This window comes from Silene latifolia, chromosome 11 (assembly GCF_048544455.1).
Source record: "Silene latifolia isolate original U9 population chromosome 11, ASM4854445v1, whole genome shotgun sequence".
NCBI lineage: Eukaryota > Viridiplantae > Streptophyta > Magnoliopsida > Caryophyllales > Caryophyllaceae > Silene > Silene latifolia.
The window spans coordinates 7250915-7278396 of NC_133536.1; the positions used below are offsets into that span (position 1 = coordinate 7250915).

The 27482-nt window shown below is 40.9% G+C and overlaps 2 protein-coding genes across 8 annotated transcripts; one reads left to right on the forward strand and one right to left on the reverse strand.

Moving 5' to 3' along the window:
• Window positions 1-9498: 9498 nt before the first annotated feature.
• On the forward strand, window positions 9499-13920 carry LOC141610848 (putative histone H2A variant 3). Its single transcript, XM_074429130.1, has 2 exons — window positions 9499-9780; window positions 13419-13920. Exons 1-2 carry the CDS (start codon window positions 9673-9675, stop codon window positions 13713-13715), a joined length of 405 nt encoding a protein of 134 aa, XP_074285231.1. The 5' UTR covers window positions 9499-9672; the 3' UTR covers window positions 13716-13920.
• A 116-nt stretch (window positions 13921-14036) lies between these two features.
• Window positions 14037-27254, reverse strand: LOC141610846 (protein ANTI-SILENCING 1-like). Of its 7 annotated transcripts, none has more exons than XM_074429126.1 (12): window positions 27092-27254; window positions 26102-26452; window positions 24448-24616; window positions 24213-24364; window positions 23920-23994; window positions 23285-23305; window positions 22643-22735; window positions 17449-17527; window positions 16975-17074; window positions 15125-15230; window positions 14768-14884; window positions 14037-14489 (listed from the first exon to the last, which is right to left on the reverse strand). In XM_074429126.1, the coding sequence occupies exons 2-12, from the start codon at window positions 26429-26431 to the stop codon at window positions 14367-14369; spliced, it is 1365 nt and encodes a 454-aa protein (XP_074285227.1). In that variant the 5' UTR covers window positions 26432-26452; window positions 27092-27254; the 3' UTR covers window positions 14037-14366. The 7 variants fall into 7 exon arrangements, with proteins under 7 accessions (XP_074285227.1, XP_074285226.1, XP_074285229.1 ...); XM_074429125.1 differs by having other exon boundaries at window positions 26102-26438; window positions 27092-27253; XM_074429128.1 differs by having other exon boundaries at window positions 16975-17065; window positions 27092-27253.
• Between the last annotated feature and the right edge of the window lie 228 nt (window positions 27255-27482).

A 27482-nucleotide genomic window follows, 5' to 3' on the forward strand; every position in this document is an offset into this window, starting at 1 on the left:
TTTATATAACAAAATAAAACTAAAAATAGAGTGAAATGACTAAATGGAAAAGAGAAAAGAAAAAGGGTGAATACACTAATGTGAATGAAGAGTTGAGGAGATAAAGTTATGACCCGAATCCTCCTCAATTAAGTTTTTTTTCCCCCTTCAAAATCCACAATCAAATAGACAATGCAAAAAAGAAATACATGACGTTGTTTGGTAAATGACATATTGGCTAATTTTTAGCATATTTAAGGGATTTAGGCTCTGTCTAGTAAAACTAACTGAAAAGGCAACTGAAAACTGAAAAGGTAACTGAAAACTGAAAAGGTAACTGATAAGGTAGCTGAAAATTAGGAACTGATAAGGTAACTGATTATATAAAAAAAATGTTTGGCAAACTAACTGAAAATGTAACTGATTTTGATGAAAGGACGTAAAAGGATATGATAACTATTTAATAGTGTTCCGGGTGTAATTCCAGAGCAAGTATAGTTACCACCCGTGGCTTGTTGAATGATGTCTTGAGTTGGATTCTCCCTTGGTCTTAATCGTTCCTCTCGGCCTCTCCTGCAACAATGAACGAACTGAGGGCTTGGCTTTGAGCCAAGCGTACCCACTCCGACGCCCAAGTCAGTAAACTTAGATGTATAAGTTGTATGCTAATTGGCTAGGAATATATTGTAGGGAGATAAGGAAGATTATACCAAATGAATAGTGTATTTAGGTTAAGTTGTGTATTTCTCGATTGGATCCTTTCCTCAATGAAGGTTGAGGAGTATTTATAGACTTCACCTTTTGTCACGTAGTGGCCAAGTGGCCAAGTGGCTAGCAGGTGGAAAGACTGATCTACCCCTCGGCCGAGGGACCTATGGCTGGCCGGCGGGCCCTGGTGACTCACCGCCGAGGGGTCTTGGATATGAGTACGCGGGTATGTGTTCATTTGGCGGGTTGTCATGCCGGGACCAGTTGGCAGCCGATGGTCCGCACGGCTTAGGTCGTCTAAGTCGTTGACTTGTTGTGGATATCTTTGACCTTGCTCAATATGTTGATTTGGTCAGCGGTGCAGAATATGCCCCATCAATTTGCCCCCAGCGTAGTCTATGCCGTGGTATGGGCTTCGATGTACGTCTGAGCGTATATTCTGCGCAAGTATTTTGTAAAAAATTGTCTGCATCGGCTTCTTCTGCTGCGGCCTCTTTTTCCTCGGCCTGGTCTTTCTTAGGCCGTACCATATCCCCCCTCCACATGGATGTGTATTGGGCATCCGATGTGGAAAAAAGAAAGGGACGCTGGTCGAGACCGGGTTTGAGAGTGCCGGTAGTTTTTGATTGCCCCCGGCGTGTGTTTGTCTAGCTTGGTTGATCATGTGGGCGGAGAACAGGATGCTTGGGAATTTGTTGAGGAAGGTGAATAGGCAAGGAGATATGAATAGGCGTGTTGAAGACGCTTGGTCACTGTTGCATTGATTGACACTCAACTGTTGCAACGATTGACATCCCGTGGTTGCATGTTCGACACGTGTCTGCACGCTGATTGGTTGACGCTTCATGGGCTGTTCGCTGATTGGCCCTTTCTTCATGGGCTTTTCCCTATAAATAGGGTAGTTGCTCCGAAAAATTGGCCACCAATTTCATTCTCCAAAATTTTCTTCTCTCTAAACTTCCAAGGGTTTCGTTGTCTTCTAATTTCCAGAGTTTGTTACTCCGGCGAGCGTTTTCTTCAAGGTAAACAAACTTTCCAATTCTTAATTTTGTAAGTTCATTGTAAACATGTCTTCTGCGATCCGGGCCTAGTAAGCCGCGCCACGGGGACGACCTCCGACAAGGCCTGGGGGCCCTAGGGTCTCCTTCTCCCGAAGTCGATCCTCGTATTCGGAGGAATGGGAGGATGACTCGATGTCGATGATGAGCCGACGATTTTGATGATGATCTTTGAAAGGGCTCGTCCTAGTAAGGCGAGGGAGTACGTTATGGATCATGGTGACGCCTGTAAAGTCCGTCTTGACTGTGCTTGGACCCATAAGTTAGCCCCATTGCTCGGTGAGATATTCTTCGAGAAACATTTCTTCTTTGGTGAGGGCTACGAAATTGTTATCCCGGAGGAGGGTCAGGCTGTCTGTTGCCCTCCCCCGGGCCACACCGGCGTATACATGCGGCACTTGGAGTACGGGCTCCGATTTCCGCTGAACGAGCATGTTATGGCCATTATTAAGGCCATGAACGTTGCTGTTGCCCAACTGCACCCATTGGCTATGAGGACCATAGTCGCACTTTGTCCGGCTTTGTCTCTTCAAGGGGGAGGCCCCAACGGTGAACTTATTTCGCCGACTTCATTACCTCCGGCCGTCATTCTCGGCCGCGCCGGTGGTACAGTGTGCACACGGAGAAGGGTTATGTCTCTCGCCGACAAATTTTCCTCTTGCAAGGGCCGGCGGTGGTCGGTGGGTGTACGTTAAGGTCTTGCCGGATGACTATCCGCCGCCCGCGACTTTCAAAGACCGAGTTAATTTGCGGTGCGAGACTAAGGCGGAGCATGACAGATGGGTCTCCTGGAAGAAGCTTAAAATGGACGTCAGCAAGGTCCTTCTTACGGAGGACGAGAAAAGCGCGATGAGGCTTTTGAGTTGGACAAGAGTGGGCTGCCGAAAAGATGGATCCCCCAACGCAGATCATTCTTCAGGATGAGCCGCTTTGCCATGTCGGCCTCATACCAGCCCTAGCGCGGGGGTGAGTGGGGTCGTGTGTGAGGCCCATCACCGTTCTCATTGTGTCTTTGAACTTTGATTTATTTCTTCTACTTAATTCTTGCTTCGTTTCCTTCGCAGGCCATTTTGGACCGGACTGTTCGAGGATATCCTCCGGAGAATGGGCCTGAACAAAGATAAGACCGTTGCTAACTTACGTCCCAAAGCTCTCCCCAATGACCGCAGGAGGTCGCCGACCGATCTCATGGAGCGGCGGGTGAAAAGCTTGAGTGCGGTGGAGACCCGTGCGAAGGTCGTTAGTAACGTGCCGCGCCACACGCGAAAAACGAAGTCCTCGGCGGTGGTGGCGTCGACATCGGCTCCGCCTTCCATCCCCCGTTCCAGAAAGAAGACGGTGGAGATCGTTTGTATCTCCAACGGGGATGACTCTGACGAGGAGGAGGGGTCGCCCCTTGTCCGTAAAAGAAAGCAGACGGCCTTTACCGCGACCGTTGATTCTCGCTGCGCCGACGAGGAAACGCGTCTTTCGCCAAGAAGGCCAAGCACGGTATTGTTCTATCTGTGGCTTCAGATTTAGCTGGTTCCTTAGGCGCTGCCTGTGACAGGCTCTCCGGCATGTCTGCGTATGTCGATACTTATGCCTACTTTAAATTTTGTAGATCGGCCGCAGTCGTCCGCCGCTCCTGTTGGGCAGCAAGTGGAGGGGAGTTCTGTGCGGGCTGGTGATCAACACGTCACCGTGAACTCTTCATCCGTAAGGTTTTCCTCCCCACCTGCAGTAGGTGATCAAAATGTCACCACTTTGTCCCTTCATCCCGAAGGTTTCCTTCTCCCAGCCTGTTAGGTGATCAAAGGGTCACCACCTTTGTCCCTTCATCCTGAAGGTTTCCTTCTCCCAGCTCATAGATGAGGGCACGGAGCTGATCAAGGAGCTGGCGAGGTGGAACAGTCTTACCGGTGCTCGTATCGTAGAGCAGGAGAAGGCCGTGGCTCAATCCGCTTTTGAGCTTAATGCCACTAAGAAGGTGGCCGCGAAGGCAAAGCAGGATCTTCTCAATGAGCAGAGGCTTAGGGGAGATGCTGAGAGGGCGCTCTTGGCTGAAAGAAAACTTAGGCAGGACGTTGAAAAGGAGGTCCTTGCTGAGAGAGCCAAGGCCGAGGCTGCGGCAGCCCAAGCTGCTAAGCTGCTGGAGAAGTGTAAACTTGTTCGAGAGGCACGCCGACCTCTACCTCCAAGCAGAGGAATGAATCCGGGGACTGTTTAAGGCCCGTCGGAGGTGGTTCGGAGCAAAGAGGCCGTCATTAGGCAAAAGGAGAAGGACATTGAGATGCTTCAAACCGTCATGCTCCCTAACATGTGTCTTTGAATTCGGGATTTGGCCGAAGGAGCTGCTAGGGAAGTGATTGAAGAGCTCTTCCCTCTTGATGGTTCCTTTCCGTGGGATAGATATGACGAGCTGCTTGATGACAAGCTCGAAGCCAAGGAGAAGGCCGTGGCGGAGAAGGCTAAAGAGGCGGTGAGGGAGAAGGCGGAGAAGGAGGCGGTCGTCGAGAAGGGCTCTTTGCCGAGAAGGCTAAAGAGGCCACGGAGGAAGCCAGCGGGCAAGGGCACCGAGGCCGCCGAGGCTAAGGCCGAGGTCGCTGAAGCCGAGGCCGCTAAGAGAGCCGCCGAGTTACCCGTCGAAGAAAGTGCCGCACACGCTGCGATGGTGAGCAACAACGGACATAGGGAGATAATATCTGTAACCTTTTGTCTTTTGGCTTATGCTTGTAATTTCTTGTAATTCGTTGAACATTCTTAATAAGAGTTCGTTTCTTTTGCCTCCGGCCCGGCCGAGGTTTTTACCTCACTTCTTTTTCTTGCGCTAGTATTTGTGCGTCTCGATTGTACCTTAGCGTCTATGTCTTCGTCGCCTGGGGGTTGTCTCCTTACGTTATTAATTGAGTGTCTCTTTTGTTCCCGCCTCGGCTTGGCCGAGGCGGTCTAGAGTGCGTATCTCAATTGTGTTAACGCTTCCAAGGCATTTTGAACGCTCTGCGAGTATCACCTGCGTTGGTCATTGCCATCGAGGTGTCCGCTTCCTAGCGGTGATTGCCGCTCTTGTCGGTGTGTGACAAAGTGTGAGCAAGATCTGTTTCTTGTTATCGACGCCGTGGTGTCTACCACTTGGAGTGGCCGCGACGGCGTCAAACCTCTTGGGGGATCGCCAGTGGCGTCTACTACTTGGGGTGACTGCGACTTTACTGTTTCTTCATAGAGACGTCGTGGCGTCTACCACTTGGAGTGACTGCGACGGCGTCAAACCTCTTGGGGTGATTGCCGTGGCGTCTACTACTTGGGGTGACTGCGACGGCGCTTTGTTTCTTCATAGACCGGCCGTGGCGTCTACCACTTGGAGGATCGCGACGACGTCAAACCTTTTTGGGGTGATCGCCGTGGCGTCTACTACTTGGGGTGACTGCGACGGCGCTGTTTCTTCATAGAGCTGCCGTGGCGTCTACCACTTGGAGTGACTGCGACGGCGTCAAACCTCTTGGGGTGGCTGCCGTGGCGTCTACTACTTGGGTGACCGCGACGGCGCCTGTTTTTTCTTCATAGAGATCGCCGCTCTTGTCGGTATGACAGTGTGAGCCGACATCCGCTATCGATAAAGATCGCCGCTCTTGTCGGTATGACGGTGTGAGTCGGCGTCTCGTCGCTTCCTAGTGACTATGGGAAGAGCGAACATTCGATGGAAGACTTGGATGTTTTTTCATTTAGGTAAAAACATGCGTCGGGGTGCCCACAATTTGTTTTGGACACCTCCGCCGCTACATAGATTATTCCCGAGATTACCAGCGTCCTAATGGCCTAGTCAGCCACTAGTTACATCCATGAGGTCGCCCTCCTGTTGTAAGGATAGACCTTTCCCTTTTTCTGATTTCTTTGCCACTTTGAGGGATTGCATGTTGCATCCTCTGGCGGCTATCTGGACGTTGACCACCTCGTCATTCTCGTCTTTGGAGACGAGCTTATGCGCTTCCCCCCGGTCCGAGACATACATCAGTGTTAGGGCCCGGATGGACATCACTGCGTCAGCCTCGCTCAGGGTGACTCGGCCTATGAGAACGTTGTAGGCGGACGAGCCGTCGATGACCACGAACTCAGCTAGGACATTTTTAGCCGCATTCTTTTCGCCGAACGTCACCGGGAGTCTGATTGATCCCAGTGGTACCAAGCCGGAAGAGAAGTTTGTATAGTGGGTTGGTGCGGGGGCTCAAGTCCTTGACTTTGGTAGCCGAGGCCGAGGAAGCACTCCCGAACATGATGTTCGTGTACGCGCCCGTGTCAATCGGGCACCTCTTGACCAGGTGGTTGGATATGTCCAAATTGACTACAAGTGGGTGCATTTTGTGAGGAGCGATGACTCCTTCGTAGTCCTTCCTTCCGATGGTTATATCGGGGATGTTGGAAGCGGGGATCGCTGTGTTGGGCACAAAGTTGATGGCCTGATATAGCTCGTTCAGGTGTCGTTTGTGCCCATGAGCGGACCCTCCGTTCTCGTTGCCCCCGATGACAACATGGATCACTCCTATCCGTTCGAAGACGGATTTCTTACCCTGTCTTTGTCGGCGTCGATCTTTTGGCTTTTGGCAACGTACTTGCCGAGGCTCCCCTTTCGGATCAGTTCTTCAATGGCATTCTTTGGGATCCGTGATCGTTGGTTAAATGGCGGTGTGGCGTGGTACTCACGATCGCTCGTGTCACCGTCACTTTTTGGCTTGGGGGTCTCTCCCACTTCGGCCCTCGCTCTTGCTCGGGCAAAGACCTCGGCGGCGATACGACGAGAGGGGTTTTATCGCTATACCGCCTCCGGTGGTATGTCCGAACTCCACCCGGCGCTGTCGAGTCCTGTCTCTGGCAGTTTGTCCGACCGTGACCTCGTTATTCTCACGGCGTCTTTCATCGGACCGTGACCCGTTGTTGTCACGGCGTCTCTCGTCCGGGTTGTCCTCCCGGTGGCTCTTCTTTTCTGAGTGTTCGGCCTCGCTGGGGGCCTACCCAGTCTTGTGGTAGTCCTCTACCTTGATGGCCGGGTCGGCCATCTTTCTAGCGGCGTCCAAGTTCGATCCTCCGCACTTGATGAGATCATTTTTTAAGTCTCCCCTTGGGAGGCCCTTCATCGCCGCGAAGGCCGCCAATTCGGGATTAATTTCTCGAATCTGCTGGACCTTTCCGTCGAACCTCTTCACATAGCTTCGTAGAGACTCGCCCCCCCTGTTTGATAGTCGGGAGGTCCGATGTCTCCACGGCCCTTCTCTTGTTGCAAGAGTCTTTGGGCTAAAAGGCGTCCCTTAGGTCGGCGTAGTAGTACACCGAGCCGTCGGGAAGCCCCTTGTACCAACTTTGAGCCATCCCATGCAACGTTGTTGGGAAAACTCGGCACCACACTTCATCGGGCTGCTCCCATACCGACATGTGAGACTCGAAAGCCTCGGCGTGGTCGGTGGATCACCCTCCCTTTGTATGATATGGGCGGCAACTTGAGCTTAGTTGGCACCTGGACTTCTAGGACGAGGCGGCGAGGGGCTGTCGATCACATCTTGGGATGACACGTGGCGATCGGCTCCTCGCATTCCTAACCCGGCTCCTCTCCTCGTAGCGGGAGGGATCCCTTCCCGACTCGGCGAGTCGGGCTTCTTCTTCTCCGACTCGATGAGTCGGACTTCTTCATTTCTCCGGGCAGGCCTCGTGGGCGCTGCGGTGACGCCGTCCTCCCGCGAGCGGTCAGGACTTGTGTCCACCACTTGCATTCTGGGCTCTTCCGGCGTTTTGACAGGGCCAACTTCTTCTAGTGCTCCATTCAAGTCTCTTGGAGTCACATTCTGGGCCCTGGTTTCCTGTGCGGGTTCCGCCGCTCTTGTCGGTGTGACAGTGTGAGCCGACGTACTACCAATGAGGTCTAGAAGTTGCTTTAGTAATGCCACGTCGACCACATGTCCCATGAGGGTGACTTGGTTGGCGGGTAGCGGCGCATCTGGTGTTATTGGCATCCCGAACTCCGGTTGGATCACTCCGCCGGTAGAGGGCCGCATGACTCAGCATTGTTGAAGGTATCATCTGGGTGGAGGGGCTCGTCGGTTACGAACACCTCTTGCTGTTTCGACATTTTCTTAGCTTTTTGGGTGGGTTTTTGTTTTGTTTTTAAGGGATTTTATTAGCTTTTCGTATGCCTTTTCCCACAGACGGCGCCAATTGTTCCGGGTGTAATTCCAGAGCAAGTATAGTTACCACCCGTGGCTTGTTGAATGATGTCTTGAGTTGGATTCTCCCTTGGTCTTAATCGTTCCTCTCGGCCTCTCCTGCAACAATGAACGAACTGAGGGCTTGGCTTTGAGCCAAGCGTACCCACTCCGACGCCCAAGTCAGTAAACTTAGATGTATAAGTTGTATGCTAATTGGCTAGGAATATATTGTAGGGAGATAAGGAAGATTATACCAAATGAATAGTGTATTTAGGTTAAGTTGTGTATTTCTCGATTGGATCCTTTCCTCAATGAAGGTTGAGGAGTATTTATAGACTTCACCTTTTGTCACGTAGTGGCCAAGTGGCCAAGTGGCTAGCAGGTGGAAAGACTGATCTACCCCTCGGCCGAGGGACCTATGGCTGGCCGGCGGGCCCTGGTGACTCACCGCCGAGGGGTCTTGGATATGAGTACGCGGGCGGGTATGTGTTTAATTTGGCGGGTTGTCATGCCGGGACCCAGGTTGGCAGGCCGATGGTCCGCATCGGCTAGGTCGTCTAAGTCGTTGACTTGCTGTGGATATCTTTGACCTTGCTCAATATGTTGATTTGGTCAGCGGTGCAGAATATGCCCCATCAAATAGTATAGATTTAAAGGGTAAAAACGGAAAATCAAACCAAATCAGGTACCTGAAATCTCAAATGCTACTCTAGTTAGCATTTTATTTCAGGTAGCTTATTTGGTTAAATAAGCTACCTGCTAAACGCTTACAAAAAAATAAGTTACCTAAAATTTTGGTCAAGTAAGCTAGTTTGACCAAATTAGGTACCTGAAATGCCTTGCCAAACGGAGCTTTAGCATGTTTGACCAATCAATATGCCAATTTTAGTGTTTGGTAAACAACATATTTGGGGTCAATATGCTGTTTTACAATATGCTGCTTACCCCAGCATATTGGTTAACATATTGTAAAATAGGAAATTTTTCTCCATTTTACAAAGAAAACTAACAATCTAATAATCGTAATCTGCCAATTATCAAACACTCAAATTGATTCTGCTAATTATAATATGTTAGTCAAACCTTCTGATAAAATCTGTCATTTATAATCTGCTTTTGCAATCTGCTTATGCTGAAATTAATCCGATGTTTACCAAACAGGGCCAATAAACTAAAAGGTGAAATTGTGCCTCCGGATTCATTACCAATCTACCAAACCCGTTGTCTTTCGGAATAAGCAAGCCACAAATGACAAAACTGACCTAACACGATTACACGAATAACCCGTTATACGACACTTAAATTGATAACATAACCGTAACCTGATTTGATTGAACCAATATCGCCCGACCCGAATGTTTATTGACAAATTAACTATACATAAATAAGTTAATAATAACATACCGCAATTCACCCAACCCAAAATAACCCAATTCGACCTAATCTAACCCGACTATTTATAGCCCTTAAAACCGAGGCCATATTAACCCTGATCCAATCACACCCATTTATCAGATTCAAACTCAGGTCATAAATACAAACCGAACCATAATTATCTACCCAAAAATAGTCAAACCTCATCTAACAACATTCAACCTCATGTCCTCATCTAATCTATAGAAACCCGTAACCCGTGGGAATTGGGACTATAAACTCTCTTTATTAACCCACTGTTAATACCACATCCCTTTACCTCACCTCTCTTTTGACTCCATCCAACTAAACCAACAACAGCAAGAAGAACAACAACAGCAAAAATGTCAGGGAAAGGCGCAAAGGGTTTAATTACTGGTAAATCTTCTGGTTCTAACAAAGACAAAGACAAAAAAGCCCCTATTTCTCGTTCTTCTCGTGCCGGTCTTCAGGTCTTCTTCTTTTTCTGGGCTTTTTTTGGTTCATTTCATCTCCTTTTGTTAGATCTACACTTGTTTATTTGTTTTTCAGAGTTTAATCTTTGTGGGTTGTTCTTGTTTTGCTTAGTTCTTTCTTTTTATCTCATTTTTGTTTGTGTTTACTTGATTAATTGTGTTGAATGCGTCATTTGGTACTGTTAATTGTCGGTCTTTGGGGGTTTTTTGCAGTTGCGGAACCAGGATTTGTAGTTAGCGGGGCGTAAACGAGTAATAGAGTATGGTAAACTAAATAATATTGGAATTAAGTAAAGCTTTTCGAAATTTTCGACGTTTCTTGGTAGCGAGCTCTTGTTAGACCTCCCCTAGCTCCGCCACTGCTTCTTGGTTAGATTTATTTGCTTACCTTACTTTTTTGTCTGCTGAAATTGGTATTTAATGTTGTAGAACGTTGTTAGGTGGTCTTTGCTGGAGTGGTGGCTGAGGTTTGTGGGTAGATTTTGGTTCGGCTCGATAATGTGGCTTTAGGGTTGTTGGAGTAATTTAGTACTAGGGATATTTGGATGTTAATTACGGAGTAATCTATGTGGGTGTGAAGATGTTTAGTATGGTAGATGTTTTTAAGTAAGTTAGCTGTCGAGTTGTCGATGATGTGAACTTTGTTTGTTGGGTCTGTGAGGGCTTATGGAGTTGTGGGTGTGTGGTCGGTGTTTTTAAGTTAGCTAGCTGTCGAGTTGTCGATGATGTAAGCTTTGTTTTTTCGGTGTGTGAGGGCTTTTGGAGTTGTGTGTTCTTTGTGGATTACTGATGACTTCTGGAGAAAGTTGGAGAGTTGGTTGGAATAGGGTTATACTTATGGGTTTGAAGATCTTGGGATTTGGTCTATCACTTGAACTATGATATTTCTTATAGATTCAAGGATCTTCCTTATTGCTGTTTTGCTAAGTTGGCCGAATGAAGAAAACCCATCTTAACGTCTTTTAGGGTGTGATTTCCTTGGGGAGTTACTGTTCCAGTCTTCCAGGATGATGTTGTGTAAAGAGGAGCAAATTCTGAAAAACTGGAAGTGGAACATCTTGTAAGATTTGTTGTTTTCCTGCTCAAGATTGGAATGCTAGATAGAGTTAGGGATTAGTCATGCGGTAAATCACGGTGTGCGCAAGGAAAAGAGATCATAGTCCATTTTGTATTTGGAGAACTTAAGTGATTCCAGTTTCAGTTTTGTGTTCTAATGATGTTAGATTTTGCATACTACTCCGTACATGGTTTAATTGCAGTGGTATTACACTGCCGTGGTGGTTGTGTTACTGGGCTTTTTTATTGACAGTTGATGAGATAAACCTGAATACGGAGTACTTTTATTTTTATTTTTATTAAAAGGCTCATAGTTTTGCACTTTTCACTCATAAATCGTAACACAAACAAATATCTGCCTTCAAATCCTAGGGTCTTCCCACTTTCCAATTTGCTTGTTAAATATAGCAGTTTCTGAAAGGAAATCAGTGATGTTTCTGAAGTTTTGTAGATGTTGAAGGTGAGGCTTCTTTGAGTTGTTTATTGTATCCTTTTGTAAAATAATGATCTCAGTCATCGTTTTTATGAGAGCTTTTGGACTCACCCCAATCACTAGGGCTGTGGGTTGAGCCTCAGCAACCCCATTCATGTAGATGATGTAAGACCTCCTTGTGGGGGCGGCGTACTGGGTTTAGGTCACCTTATAAATCCCAAATGCAAGACTGAGTGTATTTTAAAGTATTTATTTTTGGTCTATTTTGTGTCATTTTGGACCGGTCATCTCAATTTGTGCTTGTGGATTGATTTTTGTTCGTCTTGATGATGTGGCTTTAGGGTTGTTGGAGTAAATTAGTATAGGGATAATTGGATGTTAATTACTCCGTATGTTATATTGAAATGTGGTATAGTATGGTCATGTTTTTAATTAAGTTAGCTGTCGAGTTGTCGATGATGTAAACTTTGTTTTTTGGGTCTGTGAGGGCTTGTGGAGTTGTGTGTCTTCTTTGTGGATTACTGATAACTGCTGGAGAAGGTTGGAGAGTTGACCGGAATAGGGTTATACTTATCGGTTTGAAGATCTTGGGATTTGGTCTATCACTTGAACTATTATATTTCTAATAGATTAAGCATCTTCCTTATTGCTGTTTTGCCAAGTTAGCCGAATTAAGAAAACCCTCTTCAACGTCTTTTAGGGTGTGATTTCCTTGGGGAGTTACTTTTCAGATTGTTGTGGTGGAAAGAGATGAGCAAATTCTGAAAGAATTGGAAGTGGAATATCTTTTGAAAGATTTGTAGTTAGGGGAAAGGGGAAACGTTTTAGGGACTGTGTGTCTTGGTTAGATTTGTTTCACCTTTGTCTGGTGGAAGTGGTAGTTTTTGTTGTTGAGGTTACGGTTTGGTTCTTCTGACATTGTTTTGTGTGAGGTAGAACTTTGTTAGGTAGCCTTCTGCTGGAATGGTGGCTGAGGTTTGTGGGTTGATTTTGGTTTATCTCGATAATGTGGCTTTAGGGTTGTTGGAGTAAATTAGTACTAGGGATAATTGGATGTTAACCACGGAGTATGTTATATTGAGATGTTGTTTAGTATGGTAGGTGTTTTTAAGTAAGTTAGCTGCCGAGTTGTCGAATTGAGTCTGAGGGCTTGTGGTGTGTTCTTTGTGGATTACTGATAACTGCTGGAGAAAGTTGGAGAGTTGGTCAGAATAGGGTTATACTTATGGATTTAAAAATCTTGGGATTTGGTCTATCACGTGACCTAAGATATTTCTTATAGATTCAGGCATCTTCCTTATTGCTGTTATACTAAGTTGGCCGACTGCAGTATACCCTTTACAACGCCTTTTAGGTTGTGATTTCCTTGGGGAGTTGCTGTTCCAAGATGTTGTAGTGGAAAGAGAGGAGCAAATTCTTAAAAAAACTAGAAGTGGAACATCTTTCATTCTTGTGTAAGATTTGTTGTTTCTTGCCCAAGATTGAAATGCAAGATAGAGTTGATGATTGTAATATTTGTACCTCGCAATTTGCGGGAGCCCTTGAGGCACTGGGGTAATGCTGTTGTTGCTACCGTGTTGTGTTCTTATATTGCTAGTTTCAGTTTTGTGTTCTAAAGATGTTTGATTTTGCAAATTACATGGTTTAATTGTTACTGGGCTTTTTATTGTTTCCGGATTTATGTTGGTTTTTGAAATGACCTGTGGGCATTTGAACTATAAGAAATTAGGGATAATCTTTCTTAGTTCTCTATACCTAGGCAATTTGTGGCGTCGGAAGTTTGAAAATACTTTTTCTTTGTAGCTCAGGCTTGTGCATAAGTAATAGGGTTGAATCTTTAACTGGCAAATAAAAGAGAAAAATATGTCAGATGTTGTATGTTGATGGCTACACATAGGATAGTCCCAAGACTCGCAAATGTAGATTAATCAGGTAAAAAGAAGTCTCTCGATTAAGATGAACTGGCGAAGATCATCTGAAATAGATTTCATGATTATAAGTTTGTCACTATCTAGTGAAATCTTTTTGAATGGAACAGAAAGACTAGCGTATAGGTAGTTGTAGGTTTGTAGCAGCAACTTTGCATTGTTTGGTTACTCGAACTGTGTGTTAACATTAACACCATCTTTCAACCGTTGCCTTGCAGTTTCCTGTGGGTCGAGTCCACCGTCTCCTGAAGACAAGAGCTCAAGCCAATGGCAGGGTGGGGGCGACAGCAGCAGTGTACACAGCAGCAATACTGGAGTATCTGACAGCAGAAGTACTGGAACTGGCAGGAAATGCGAGTAAGGATCTGAAAGTGAAGAGGATAACACCAAGGCATTTGCAGCTGGCTATCCGAGGAGACGAAGAACTTGATACTCTCATCAAAGGAACCATTGCTGGTGGCGGAGTTATTCCTCACATCCACAAGTCTCTCATCAACAAATCCTCCAAGGATTAAATATCTTTCATGCCGCCTGTTATCTTGTCATCTGTGTTTTAACGAACATCGTTTAAGATTGTTGAGGAGAAGTAAATTGTTGTAGTCGAGATCTTGTGTGTAGTAGCTTAATTAGGGACGTGATGGGATGTGCTGTTAAGTTGTGCTGTAGTAGACGATACTTTTGTTAACTTCAGTTCATGACTTTTAAACTATTCCGTGTTTATATGCGCTTTCCTGTTTTTGGTAGAGAGACCTGCAAATTTAAGTTTCATGTTGGGACGGGTTATGAGCTCAAGTCGAGAGTTCGACCACTCAGTATTCTCTTTCAAAGAGCGAAAGGAAACAAAACTCACTGTTATCCGCATCTGCAAAACTATACTCGCATTTTTTGCGATTTCCAATGTTGAAGAAGTTGCAATATCAAGCACGTTTAGATGTCTTTTCAGAAAGCATAAAATGTTTACAAAATAGTACCAAAAAATCAGGACCCGGTACATCATGTAATGTATGTATCGATGTGATCTTTGCTGTACACCTAATCCGTTAGGGTCCAAGGATCGATCCTCTAACTTGATATGGTCAGAAACCTGTACGATCCCTAGGCTACGCTGTAACAAAAAAATGATCAAGAATATCTCACGAGTCACGACTAAAACTCAGGAGACTGAGCTAGACATTGTGCTGCCACTTAACAGTTTCATGCTCGGGAGTTGCTTTACTTGATTCTGTGTTTCCTTTTGATTCAAGACTCTGGTGCTTCTTCAGGCATAATGCCCTGTCTTTTGCTTGCAACTAGTTCAATCACCAGAATAAGTCAGAACCCATCAAATATTCAGGGATAATTTTACCTTGAGTCGAGTTGTATACGACTCGTACCTAAACTTCTTTTTCAGACCAACTGCATTTCTCATTTCATTTGATAACAAGTTCATATCCTAAAAGTTCAGTTTAGCTCAGTTCATATCTTATAAGTTCGATCCTATAAATTCAGTTCAGTTCATAAAATTGAAGTTCAAAAGAAAGAACAGGCTGCAAGGCAACGGAAAAAAAGAATAGTATAGAAGTGGAACCTCATGTAGAGATTTGCACCAAAGGTCACATCTGTCATGAAGCGAGATCCACTCGGCTGCAAATTGACTCTCACTTGTATTCTCCTGTGCACAGTGAGATGTCGACACTGTGTTCGCCTTCATGAACATGAAATACAAGTTATTCTCACGTTTTGATACACTCACTTCTCTCTTTAATATCTCTCAAGCTATATGAGTAAATATTATTCAATGTATACTCATGCAATAGAGCTTTTCATAAGAAGTTTAATGGTATACTAATTTTTAATAATTTTGGGACAAATATAATTTGTGAACATTAAAGAACAGACTCACTTCGATAAACGAAAATGGCATATAAATTTGAAGAGCAAGTACCTTCGAAGTGCGCTTCTTCTTCCCGTACAGCTCGAGAGCAAGGTGACCAGGAAAATAGTTTGTAGTAGGAGGTTTTATGAGATTGGTTTTAAAAGCATCAATTGGCCTGCAACATAATGAGAAAACTAGATTAGCTCAAAGAAGTTATACTACCAACTCAAAAGTCAAAACAAGTTTCACTCCTAGAGATTCCGAAGGGTGGGGAAGAGGGTGGAGCAGTGGCTCCCGCAAAGGCACTGGTGGGCACCGATGAAGTCGGCGTACGCTACGGCGAAGGCAACAGTGGTAGTGACGGTAGTAATAGACGGCCTAGTCATTTGTTCTCCAAAGACCTATTAATAAGCCCAATGAATGAGATGGAAGAGACCTTGTTACTAGAGTGGTGGGTAGAACCTCTTATAAAGATATCACTAAGTTCCATATTTTCCCGGAACAACTTTACTCTCAATAACTTGGGGTGTTACAAACTCCCTCAATTAAAGAACACAACGTCCTCATTGTGAATCCTCCCCCGCTAGGTGGGTGACCCCGGTACTCCTGACCACGGGCTCACCACACGGTCGCAGGGTTCGCAGGGTTGCTCTGATACCATTTATAACAACCCGACCCACCACCATTGTAACACAACCCCAATAAGATGGAATGTGTATCTTTGAACCCATTATTTGTCCTCGTTAAGCCCAAAAGCACAAGTCCTTGTTACTAAGTGGTGGGTGGAATCTTTTATAAACATATCATAAGCTCCTTTCTTTCCCGATGTGGGACAAATCGCTTCTCCTTGGGGTGTTACAAACTCCTTCACTCAAAGAACACAACGTTCTCGTTGTGCCTCAAACTTAACCGCAACCAAGCCAAGAATCCTCCCCCGCGGCTCACCACACGTTCGCAGGGTTGCTCTTATACCATACGGTCGCAGGGTTGCTCTTATACCATTTATAACAACCCACCACGGTAGTAACACAAGTTCCATATTTTCCCGATGTGGGACAACTTTACTCTTAATAACTTGGGGTGTTACAATAGTCTTAGGAGGATGTCTGACCCCTTGGGAATGTTTCAAAATATGCATTGGTACGGCCAAAATGCGGCAAGGAAATCCTAGGCCAAACACCCCCGACGAGCTACTGTGGGTTACGTCTTTGATCAAAGTAAACTTAGCGGGGGAGGATTCTAGAAATTTTGGGCTAGGGGTTACGAATAGGATATAAATATTAGTTGGGCCTCAAACATCACCTTAAGGTAAGGTTTTGGTTGGTTGAGACTTGAAATGGTTCATCTATCAAGGTCACGAGTTCAAATCCTGACAGCCTCCAATATCTCACAAAGTGGAATTTCAGCACATGGTACAGGGGAGCTTGTGCACTAACCACTCTTTAAGCCCAATGGGCATTCGAGTGAGGGAGAAATAGATCTTAAGTTAGCTTAAATAACTAATGTTTAAGGGATTAAAAATACCGCTCCTGTAGCAAAGTGCACTTTCTTTTCTAGAAACACGTTAAAAGCAACAAAAGTATGGGTAAACAAATGAATGAGAAATGGGGTAGTTAAACAAATAACCGTGACGGAGATAGTACATTTCAAATCCACAAAATTGCCAAATTTAGAAAAAGGGTAAATTCATTGAATTTGGCAAAGAATAAGAGGCAATTTTATTAGGTATAATTGGGAGGGTATAATTGGGAGGGTAATGTCACTGTAATTCCCATCCAATGAGAAGTCCTCTCTTACACTTAAATCCAACTTTGTTATTTGCAAGAATTTTTGTCAATTCTAATTTTCTCATTGGCTAGGGTATACTATGGTAGGATACACTCGATATGCCTAGGAATTTTTTGTATCAAGAAGCTTACCTTCCATCTCCATCTACAAGACATTTTTTATGCAACTCAGAGACGACAAAGTTTGCATCATCCATGGAGTTGAATATGACGAGCGCCTGACCTGAAAGCACTATACAAAACTTAAACGAACTAACGACATAGTATTACGTTAGCTTTTACAATCTTACGATTTTACGATCCAAAAGTCATCCTCCAAATACTGAATAGAATGTTGAGTACTCAGGTTCATATGATTTATCCTTCGAAATAATTAATGCAGAATCTCCCTTCAACCGTATGATCCAAATTGCATAATTATGCACCTGAGGTCCAACTCATAAGAATCATGAACACATTGCACTATTGCAGACCTATGCACCTCAAGTCTTACTTATAGAAGTCCTGACCCCTGAGTACATTATTATTTCAATGGATCAAAGAGAAAGGAAGTGTGGCGCTCAAGCGTAAAATAAGCCTAATATAAGCATGGAGAAATTCATTTACCGTATGATGGACCGGAGAAAGATCTACAAGGTATGATTTTTGCCTCAACCTTTAACTTGAAAGCAGAAAAGATGATGTCCTGAGCAAAGCTAAGGGTTAATAATTTGAAAAATGTCGTCACCAAAAAGTACCATTTTGAACTAATACCTCTTACCAACTTTTTTTTTCCCTAACGAAGCGCAGTTAGTCGCATTACAATATAAGGGTGGGGGATTCGAACCTCGGACCTATTGTCCACAATATCTTAGTCTTAACCACTAGACTAAGACATCTTCGTTTTTTACTCGTCTCTTCCGTGTACCCATCGGACGGCAGGCCTTTCGGGGAATTTTGTGGGAACACAAATTATAGTGTAAGATCGTCGTACGGTGAGAAACATATTTTTTTATGATTTGGACTAAATGACATGACATGACATGACCTGAACTGGAAAAAAAAATGAAATTAAAGGACATGATCGGACGTGAACTTGACTTGAACTTAAAGTAATCTTAAACCTAACCTACAACTACAAGGCCCTAATTGAAGTGAATTAAAGTAAGTTCAAAATAACATGGCCTTAAACATTGTCACAATTATCCTATTTAAAATTTATTACATAACAATCTTAAAACTTACTATGAGAGTTTTGGACATTACCACGCACATGATTCACGATAGTAAAAATCATAAATGTGTTTAGGTCACACATAAAAGGAGGACAGATAATCCACTTTACAAGTCCAGTAGAGATATTCAATAAATCCCAGGACATCAAGGACATCAAGGATATCAAGTTAGTAATGGGATTAAGATTGTGGTTCCGAGGTTCTGGTTTAGATAATAAAATATCTTAGGGTTGAAGTATAATTATAATTATAAATGCAAAAATATATTTTTCTCAATGCTTATGTGTGAGACTGTCTTTATGCTAAATTGATATCGTGACATCAACCTAAAAACCACAAAAAATGAATATATTTGTATTTATTTACAAGATAAAGAAATACTTTACAAGAAGATATTTGAAAGTGTAGTTTAAAAATTAAAATTGACAAGAAGAACACTACTTTGTCCCTAATATTATTAAATTGGATAAACAATATTAGCCGAAAAAGAAGCTGAAAATTAAAAAGCTAATTGAAACATGTAAATGTAGGTGAAAATTAAGAGTTGATAAGGTAGATGATTATATAAAAAATGTTTGGCAAAATAGTTAAAAAGATAATTGATTTTTTGGTGAAATGACATAAAAAAATATAATAATTATTTAATCGTATATATTGAAGGGGTGAGAAAGGAAGATAAATTAGGATCAGTGTACCTTATTTCTCAAATGCTACCCTACGTAACATTTCATTTCAAGTAGCTTATTGGTTAAATAAGCTACGTGTCAAACAACAACAACAACAACAACAACAACAACATTACCCCAGTGCCTCAATAGCTTCCGCAACTTGTCAAACGCTTGAAAAAAAAAAACCAAGATAGCTGAAATTTTAGTCAAATAAGCAACCCCTGAAATATTTTGTAAAATAGAGCCTATGATTATTATACAAGAATTATGAATATGTTTCAAGTTACCATAGAACAATGAAAAAATAAATCACCAATGGTTTATGAGGATCGTCATGGGAAAACCAAAATCTTTTATAGTCCTTGGAAAAAAGAGAGAACACAGAGGACAATGAAAATGACCTACATTGGATTTTTTTGCTTTTTCTAAAATAACTTACATTATAAGAAGGGGGAAGTAGAACATATGATGCATGTGTGGAAAAATGCATAACTTAAACTGTAGTCTGTAGCAAGTTTCGAACCCACAACCTCGGGTTCTAACGGTGGAACTGTGACCAACTGACTTGACCACTACAAAACTGAGGTAAGTTACAAATGGTGAAGAATAACTCTTTTGGTTAATTAAGAAGTAATTAACTCCCTTCAAAGTAGGACACTAGTATTGAACTCTTTCACACACTCCATTCACATATAAGGTTCCTTTTAAAGGCCTAGTTCTTGTTGCAAATAATTGGCTTAGCTTCAATTCATCAAACCAAGTCACACAATTACACAAACCTAGTCACATAACTATCATAGAGCTTTGATAAAATCCGTCTGGGCAACACCCACTCACACGAAGGAGAGATAATTCACTTTAAAAACTAGGAAGATGTTTCATTCTAAAAACAAGTGTTAACGAGTGGAGTAACTCTCCACATTCGCATGTGACATTTATTTGAGTTGAACTTTGTCTTCACAACGATATTTATTCATATACTTTGAGAATGAAGATGCAAGTTCTTGTCTCAAAATGTATGAATAAAGGGAGTAACAGTTAAAAAGACTGATCTTCGTATGTTTGAAATTAATACCGAACTGCCCAAGTCAAGTGCCGTATTCCATATATAGTTTATCTAAGAAGGTTATGAGGTGATAGGGCTTGTTTAACATTAAAAATGGGAAAAAAAAAATGTAACAAAATTTTACAAGTTTTATTTCAATAGCATAACACAAATCTTAAAAATGCAAGAAAATAAACAAAATTAAGAGATATGTTCAATATAATACTAGACTAAACCAACTATAAGAGAGTTGCAAGATTTTAGTTATTGAGCATACATGCATTTTTTCTGATCATACTTGAATTTATATGCATAGTTTTTGAGTAATCAATACTATATATTAAATCCAGAAACCAAGGGACTTCAATGTAATTAAAGAAAGTTATACAAATTAATTATACTATATAGTTTTAAATCACTAGCACCATGTGAGAGACTAAAACATGGTCAATTTAATATACAAATTAATTATACTATACAAATTAAGGGATCTCAATGCAAATATTATATAGTTTGGGTTAAAATTAAATTATATAGAAACTTGGTAATTTTCCTAAACATTTGTAAGAGACTAAAACATGGTCAATTTCCTTAAAATAAATTAATTAATTAAGATGATTAATTTCCTTAAAATAAAATAATTAATTAAAAAGGTCAATTTCAAGGAGACTAAAAGAAAAAACATGCTTGGTAATTTTCCTAAATATTTATAGAAGATGGTCAATTTCCTTAAAATAAAATAATTAATTAGTATAAACATGCACACTTATGATATTAATTATTATCATCATAAAATTATATATTAAATTTAAAATCTATGCAATTTTATAATTTCGTCAGTAAAGAAAAGAATTGTAGTAACATTGGATATAGTTATATGATAATAATCACTCTTTTAAATAGTAAAAGTAACAATATTATCAACGAGATTAGTGAAAGTGGTAGAAACAACAACGGGAGTAGTGAAATAATCAATATTAATGCGGCAATAGTGAAAGTAACAATAATTACGGCGGGAGTAGTGAAATTATCAATATTAATGCGGCAGTAGTGACAATAACAATAATTACGGCGGGAGTAGTGAGAGTAACAATGATTACGGGCAAGTAGTGAAATTTTATTACTATTATTTCATTAATACGAGTAAAATATTAATAGCGGGAGTAGTAAATTTGTCTCAAAATTTATTTTATCGTAATTTTAGGATATGTCATAGAAAAATATATTAATGATAAATTTATGGGTTATGCAACTTTAAATAATTTTATTTAATGAAAAAAAAAATTTAATGGTAAGTAGAGGTAGCCCGGGCGAAGCCGGGCACCAATACTAGTATTGTATATTTTTAGTTTAATGTATAAAGTGAACATGCTCAAAAACTTTATACTAAAACTCATAATATTTAAAGCAAAACTCAAAAACTTTATAATAGTACTCAGAAAGTACACAATCAAATGTACTACATCTCATGTATAGTCTATAAAGTTTATTATTAGGGTCTCAAAGTTACATCTATGATAAGTTGGTAATAATCTTCTATATATCTTCTATATATAAAAGCCAAGTTATTTAGAAGATTCTGATTGGCGGACATAAATTAAGAAAAAAATTAGGTAGGCTCCACCCACTAAAATTGTTTCAATTTTATGAAGCTGTTTTGTTTTTTCAAGCCATTGGTATACGTTTCCAACATTAATTTTTACAAATGATATTGATTTAAACTTTAATTTCTACAAATCAAATTAATTCTTATTTCATTTATATACAGATGATTAAATCACCATTTTGTGTACATTTCTCTCGATATATTTGTATAAGAGTTTTAACAATTTAATATATTCCAAATTTATAATTATGTGCAATTTTAATTTTCAATATTTAAACATTTCATCAAGTAATTAAATATCTAATCCCGTGCAATTTTGCACGGGTATAAAACTAGTACTATTCCATCCCAAGTTTAGCGTCTTACTTTGATACTTAGTCATAGTCAACTTTGACCATTAATTTCTTCAAATATATAGAGATCGGAAGATAATTATCATATTCAGCTCATCAAAACAACTACTTTCATATAATCCTTCATAAAAAAAGTGGTTATTAACTTATTATTATTATTATTATTATTATTATTATTATTATATTGGTGAGAAAATAACATCATTTGAACAAGTCAAATGAAGACAATATAAATAGGATGAGGTATTATTATCAAGGAGATAATGGAATAATATCCCAACCCAATACTAATTCACCGGTGCCTTAGGAACATGTGCCCATTGCAATTTGCAAAAGATAGTAAAGCAACCAAAAGTATATCACTTCACCAGTTCACCTCTAAGTCCTTTTGATTTGACTTCGTGTCCTCGAAGGATGTGTCTGATGTTCAGGGTTGTGAGACTCCGTCAACAACTCAACATATGTGCTTGAGTAGGGATGCTAACAGATTTAAGACTTATCCGGATTTGACTTGATCCGGATTCATTAGAGCCAAGGCCTAAAAGATTAGGAACTGGGTCTTATTTTTAAGGACCCTTATACAAATCCACCTCTGACTGTGGATCCGTATAAAAGAACACATTCCTAAACTCTAAATAAGATCCCAAGGACCCGCTAAGGATTCAAATATATATCGAGTAACAGTGTGTCTGGATAAAGATCTTGAAACTATGGATCCGTGTCAGATATGAATCTGTAAGTATTTGTGTGCTACCCATAGCTATGACTTAGGCTGACAACTTAAACCTGGACCATCATATTGGTATCTCCTTTTTTTCTAGTATGTGTATTGGCAGGGGGACCTCCCATGTCAGCGGAGTGTTAGAGAGCTACTAACCGATATCTGGATATATTAAGGAAACCAAATACTGTACCTGCACATCAGATGATGTATATGACGGATCCAGGTTAATCATGGTGACGAGTCTTCTCCGCTCATGAGCAACCTCTATCTTTTGTTCCCATGGCTGAAATTATCACGCGAAAAAGGAAATTCCATTAATAGGGCATCCAGCAATAATTGTGAGACTATTTATTCACGTCAGCAAAACCCAGAGAACCAGCCGCACGACAAGTTCTCTTTTGCTCTGTCAATAAAAGACAAAAACACTGAGAGTCTGAGCTAAAAATTGTAACTAACATAAGATGACAAAAATCTTAAGCAACAAGAATGACAGCCATAAATTAGACCTTCAACCAACAATTGCGAGACCAAAATTTAAAGCCTACAACATTCTGCCTATAGTCCTATACAATTCACCCAAGATTAAAGACATTAAGTATTAACTCGGGTAATTTTGAGGAAGGCAAACAACCTCTAAGGCACCACAAAAACACTATCTAGGGGCATACGAATGCAGTAAAGACAAGCATAAATTCTTTATTTAAGACTTGATCTCGGATGAGTCATCTCTCTGCATCTACACACTTAACATAAATCTTTCTTGTCCGAAGATATAGCAATAACTATAAACTGCTGAGATAATAAAAGTATCATGCCGAACAACACAACTTACCAGCTTGATAAACCATTGATCCTGCAAATAAACAAAACCAATTAGAGAGGTATGTTATCTATAATAGGTTAATAGACCGCCTTTGCAGCACAGTTTTTACTTGTTATTTTGTTAATCAGCAAGTACCAATACCTTAACATATTGTCATAGATCGCGTCATACTTACAACAACAACAACAAAGCCTAAAAGGCTCCCATGATAGGGGGAATAAGAGGATCGGATGTATATAACCTTATCCTTGTGTTGAAAACGCAGAGTCTGAAACCAGTTACCTCTGATTCAGTTAAAACAGGCATTGAGAAACGCATATGCTGACAAGTATTTGACAATGTAACTGCATAATAGTCGTACATTCTGATATGGAACTTGTAATAATGAGATAGAAAGCGGTAACTGGTACAACGAGTTAGCAATGTTCAGATTTATAAGGCAACTAATGAGATTATGCCATTAATAAGTCTGGGTATTCCAGTTTCCAATCAAGAAACGAGAATATACTGACTAGCACTCTAGGTTGGTTCTCTAAAAAAAAGGGGGCTCTAGGATGATGATGCAGCTCATTTATCCGAAAGAAGAAAGAAACCTCCACTAGTATTTTTATTAATGCGTATAGTTATAACATTTAAGTACTTACATCAGCAGGCATTTTAGATCTCTCGGAGGAAGTACCACGAACCTCTTTAACTTCTTCATCACCAACTGCCCGATCCTGATACATATTTAATATATCAGAAGTATCTAATAGGAATATTTATAATAGTTGGGCTTCAACCATCACCTTAAGGTTTTGGTTGTGATGGTTCATCAATCATGGTATCAGAGCCAACTCGAAGTGGAATTCCAGCACACGGTACGGGGGAGCCGGTGCACAACTTTTGAAATCTAAAGTCATACAATCATATAAGGAGAAAAGGATCCAATTCTTACTAAAAATTCCACCTTTGGTTCCAGAATATGTACAGTATCTGCATCTGAAAATCTCACTTTTTTTAGAGGCCGAGTTTCTTTGGGACTGTCAACTCTCGGGCGTTGTGCATTTGCTTTGAGTTTATCTTTATCCCACTTCAGCAAGCGATCCACTGCACAAAGCGTGACATTTTAGAAGGCAATTATCTTGGGACTTAGCTTCAGAAGTCAACATTTTCAAATAAGAAACATCAACCTTTTACTGAATCAATTTTATCAGGTAACTTATCCGATAACCTCATGGTTCCAACGTCGAAGACATGTGAAAAGAAGTAATCAGCCTTCGCAATATCTGACTTAGCTCGTGACACGTTTCTGGGATCCCTTGAGGTGCAAATCACATTGCACTTTCCAATTATTGCTTCCTGGAACGAAAAAAAATTGAAAAATGTCTCCAACATATTTAAAGGGGTCTAACTTGTAAAAGTACCGGGCTCTACATAAACTAGGCTACGCAACATATACGTGACTGCTGATAAAGATCATATGTTTGAGGAACTTATTCGAAGACATAATCAAACAAGGGCAAGACTAAGACAAGTACAAAAGAAAAAGTGGATCAGGGTCGAGAGTTTAGGCAATGTTATCATATTGTAAAGATTGGAAAGTGAAGATGAATTTGAAGCTGTTCAATGGTTTTTAGAATGCCTAGAAATTTAACTATAAAAGACGGCAAATACTGAAATTCTACACAGAAGAAAATAACCTAGCAAAACCATGTAAATTGATAAAGAATATAAACATCTCTGGCAGTTCAGACTTCAACAGGTCAGGGGACCCTGGCATGAACTACTTCAGTTAACACAACAAAAAAATCATCAGACAGAGCACTATATTGAAACTACTCAAGGCTCGCTTGGGATAGTGGTAGAGCTTAAAACAAAAAGAAAGAGGAGTTTGGTGGTTAGTTGTGGAGGGTGGAAAGAGGAGGTGAGGGATAAATCATTCCCCTCACACGGGATAATACATGCTTAAGGGGAAGGTGGGTAACTATTCCAATCATCTATCTTCCACCGTCATCACTTTCCTTCATTTTGTAGTTCATTTAAGTTCTATTACCCTAGTAACGATTACCTCCATCCCAAGCGATTCTAAACAACTTTTATTGTTGGTTACTGAAAACGGCATCTTTCAATGTACTCAACTTCCTTACTCTGCCTTCTGCAATTTTGTTATAGCATTTGAAGCACTAGGAAAAGACATTCTTGTTAAAAACTGAATAGTTCACCATAAATTATCCGAATTTGGCAAAGTCTCAGGTCATATGCCAACAAGAAATTGAAACGAGATTTTAACAACTCAAATTTGTGACATAGCTAGGCCCTTCCTACAAGAAGGATTAAGTTATCTAAGGGACTGGTAAGTCAATCGTTTCCGGCCATCCAAAGAAGTATTACACAATCCGCTGCAAAGCCCCAAGCCCTAATTTGAACTAATTTCCTCACTATAAAGCCCCTAACAATCCAACATTCCTCTATAAATGTTTAGAAACAATACCCACAAGAAACTAACAACCATGTAACAAATTACCGCCAAGTGACTGATGTCTGTTATAGCATTTTCGGGTGGGGTAGTGAGGGAGTTTTGAATACTAGCTAACGACTGATTAAATAAACTAAGTCAATTGTACTAATCAAACTAAAGAATATCGCTAGCTGGAGAAATAAACTCAACACCAGGAAGGTACAGGACAACGGCTCATCAACAACATTGACGAAATAACAAGGGCAAGTTTAAGAGTTATAAGTTCAATCACATACTTGGGTAAGACTAATGTTCGATATTAATTCAAAGATTAAAACAGCGTAATTTATTTCTGTCGTACACGTCCAGAAGATAGAGAAACTTACCAAAGGAATGTCGTTTGAAAGCCCCTTGCCCTCGCCAGAAGCCAGAAACAACTCTTTCCAAGAAGGCCTAGCATCTTTCAGAAAGTTCGAGATATCACGGGGTCGAAAAAACCATAAGATCCTCACTTTCCTGTCCTTATCCGTCCCCCAAATCCTTAAAATTTTCCCAATATCAGTCTCTTTTGCCCCCTCACAGAACGTATATACATCGTCAAATGTAGAATAGTTGACCCCCCTATACGTGAAGGACCTGTACATTGTATAGTTACCATCCTCTGCTATAATGTCTCCCCACTCAATACTTTCGACCCCTTCCTCAATTTCAACCATAGCTTTACTGTTACAAAACAACTATTGTACAGTTATTACAGCAGGAAAACAAGCATGAATTCCAAAACCCTTCAAATTAACAGCAACAAAAATCACTGAATCACACAATTAGGCATTTATGCATGCATACTAACAGCAAGTAAGAATGGACAACAACATCGCCCCAAGTGCCTCAATAATTCCCGCAAATAATCAACCCAAGATTTCGCCACAGATATTTCCTGATCTCTGACATTCTGACAAGTTCATGTAAGTAACATTTTTACAACAAAACAATCATCAAATCTTCATGAACATTACACCCGAAAAAGTTGAATCTTTCAAGCATGCAAAAATCACAAAATCTTACTAACCCGCTTCGATTTTTGACCAAAAATCAACAAAAAAACACAAACCCATCTCAAAATATGATCTAAAAACATCAAAAACAAGCTTAAAACACTAAAACAACACGCTTTCCTCTGCAAAAATCATGATCAAACACAAAATTAAACTAACCCACTTACATTATTCACCAAAAACGAACCAAAAACCATAAACCCATTTCATAAAATTGTCTAAAAACAACAAAAATAAGCTTAAAACATGAAAACAACATTCATTAGTAAACAATTTCACAGATAATGTAACAAGAATGAAAGTACAAAAAGAAAAGCGAACCTAGTTATGGAATTATGGAAGGAGGAGGAAATGAGGGTATTGGAGTTGGAACTTTTCTTACTAAAAATGGCAAAAAGTGGAAAAATAAATGGGAGAATTTATGTTTTGAGAGTGAGAGAGCAAGCAACGAATGTAATGGGTTATATGGAGAGCGTGTTAGTTGTTTTAGGAACTGTAATGTGTTGTTAATCCGTATTATATGACACTATCTGAAATTAACCCCCATTAATTATCGATTATATTTACGTAAATGTTTGTTTAAGACGGAAATGTCGTTTCAAACTTTAATAGTGATCGATATGGTAGATGAGACTATGAGATAAAAGAATGATGTATAGGGAATAGCAAAAGTTTTGTCTTATATGCAAGTGGAAATATATTTTAGCTCATT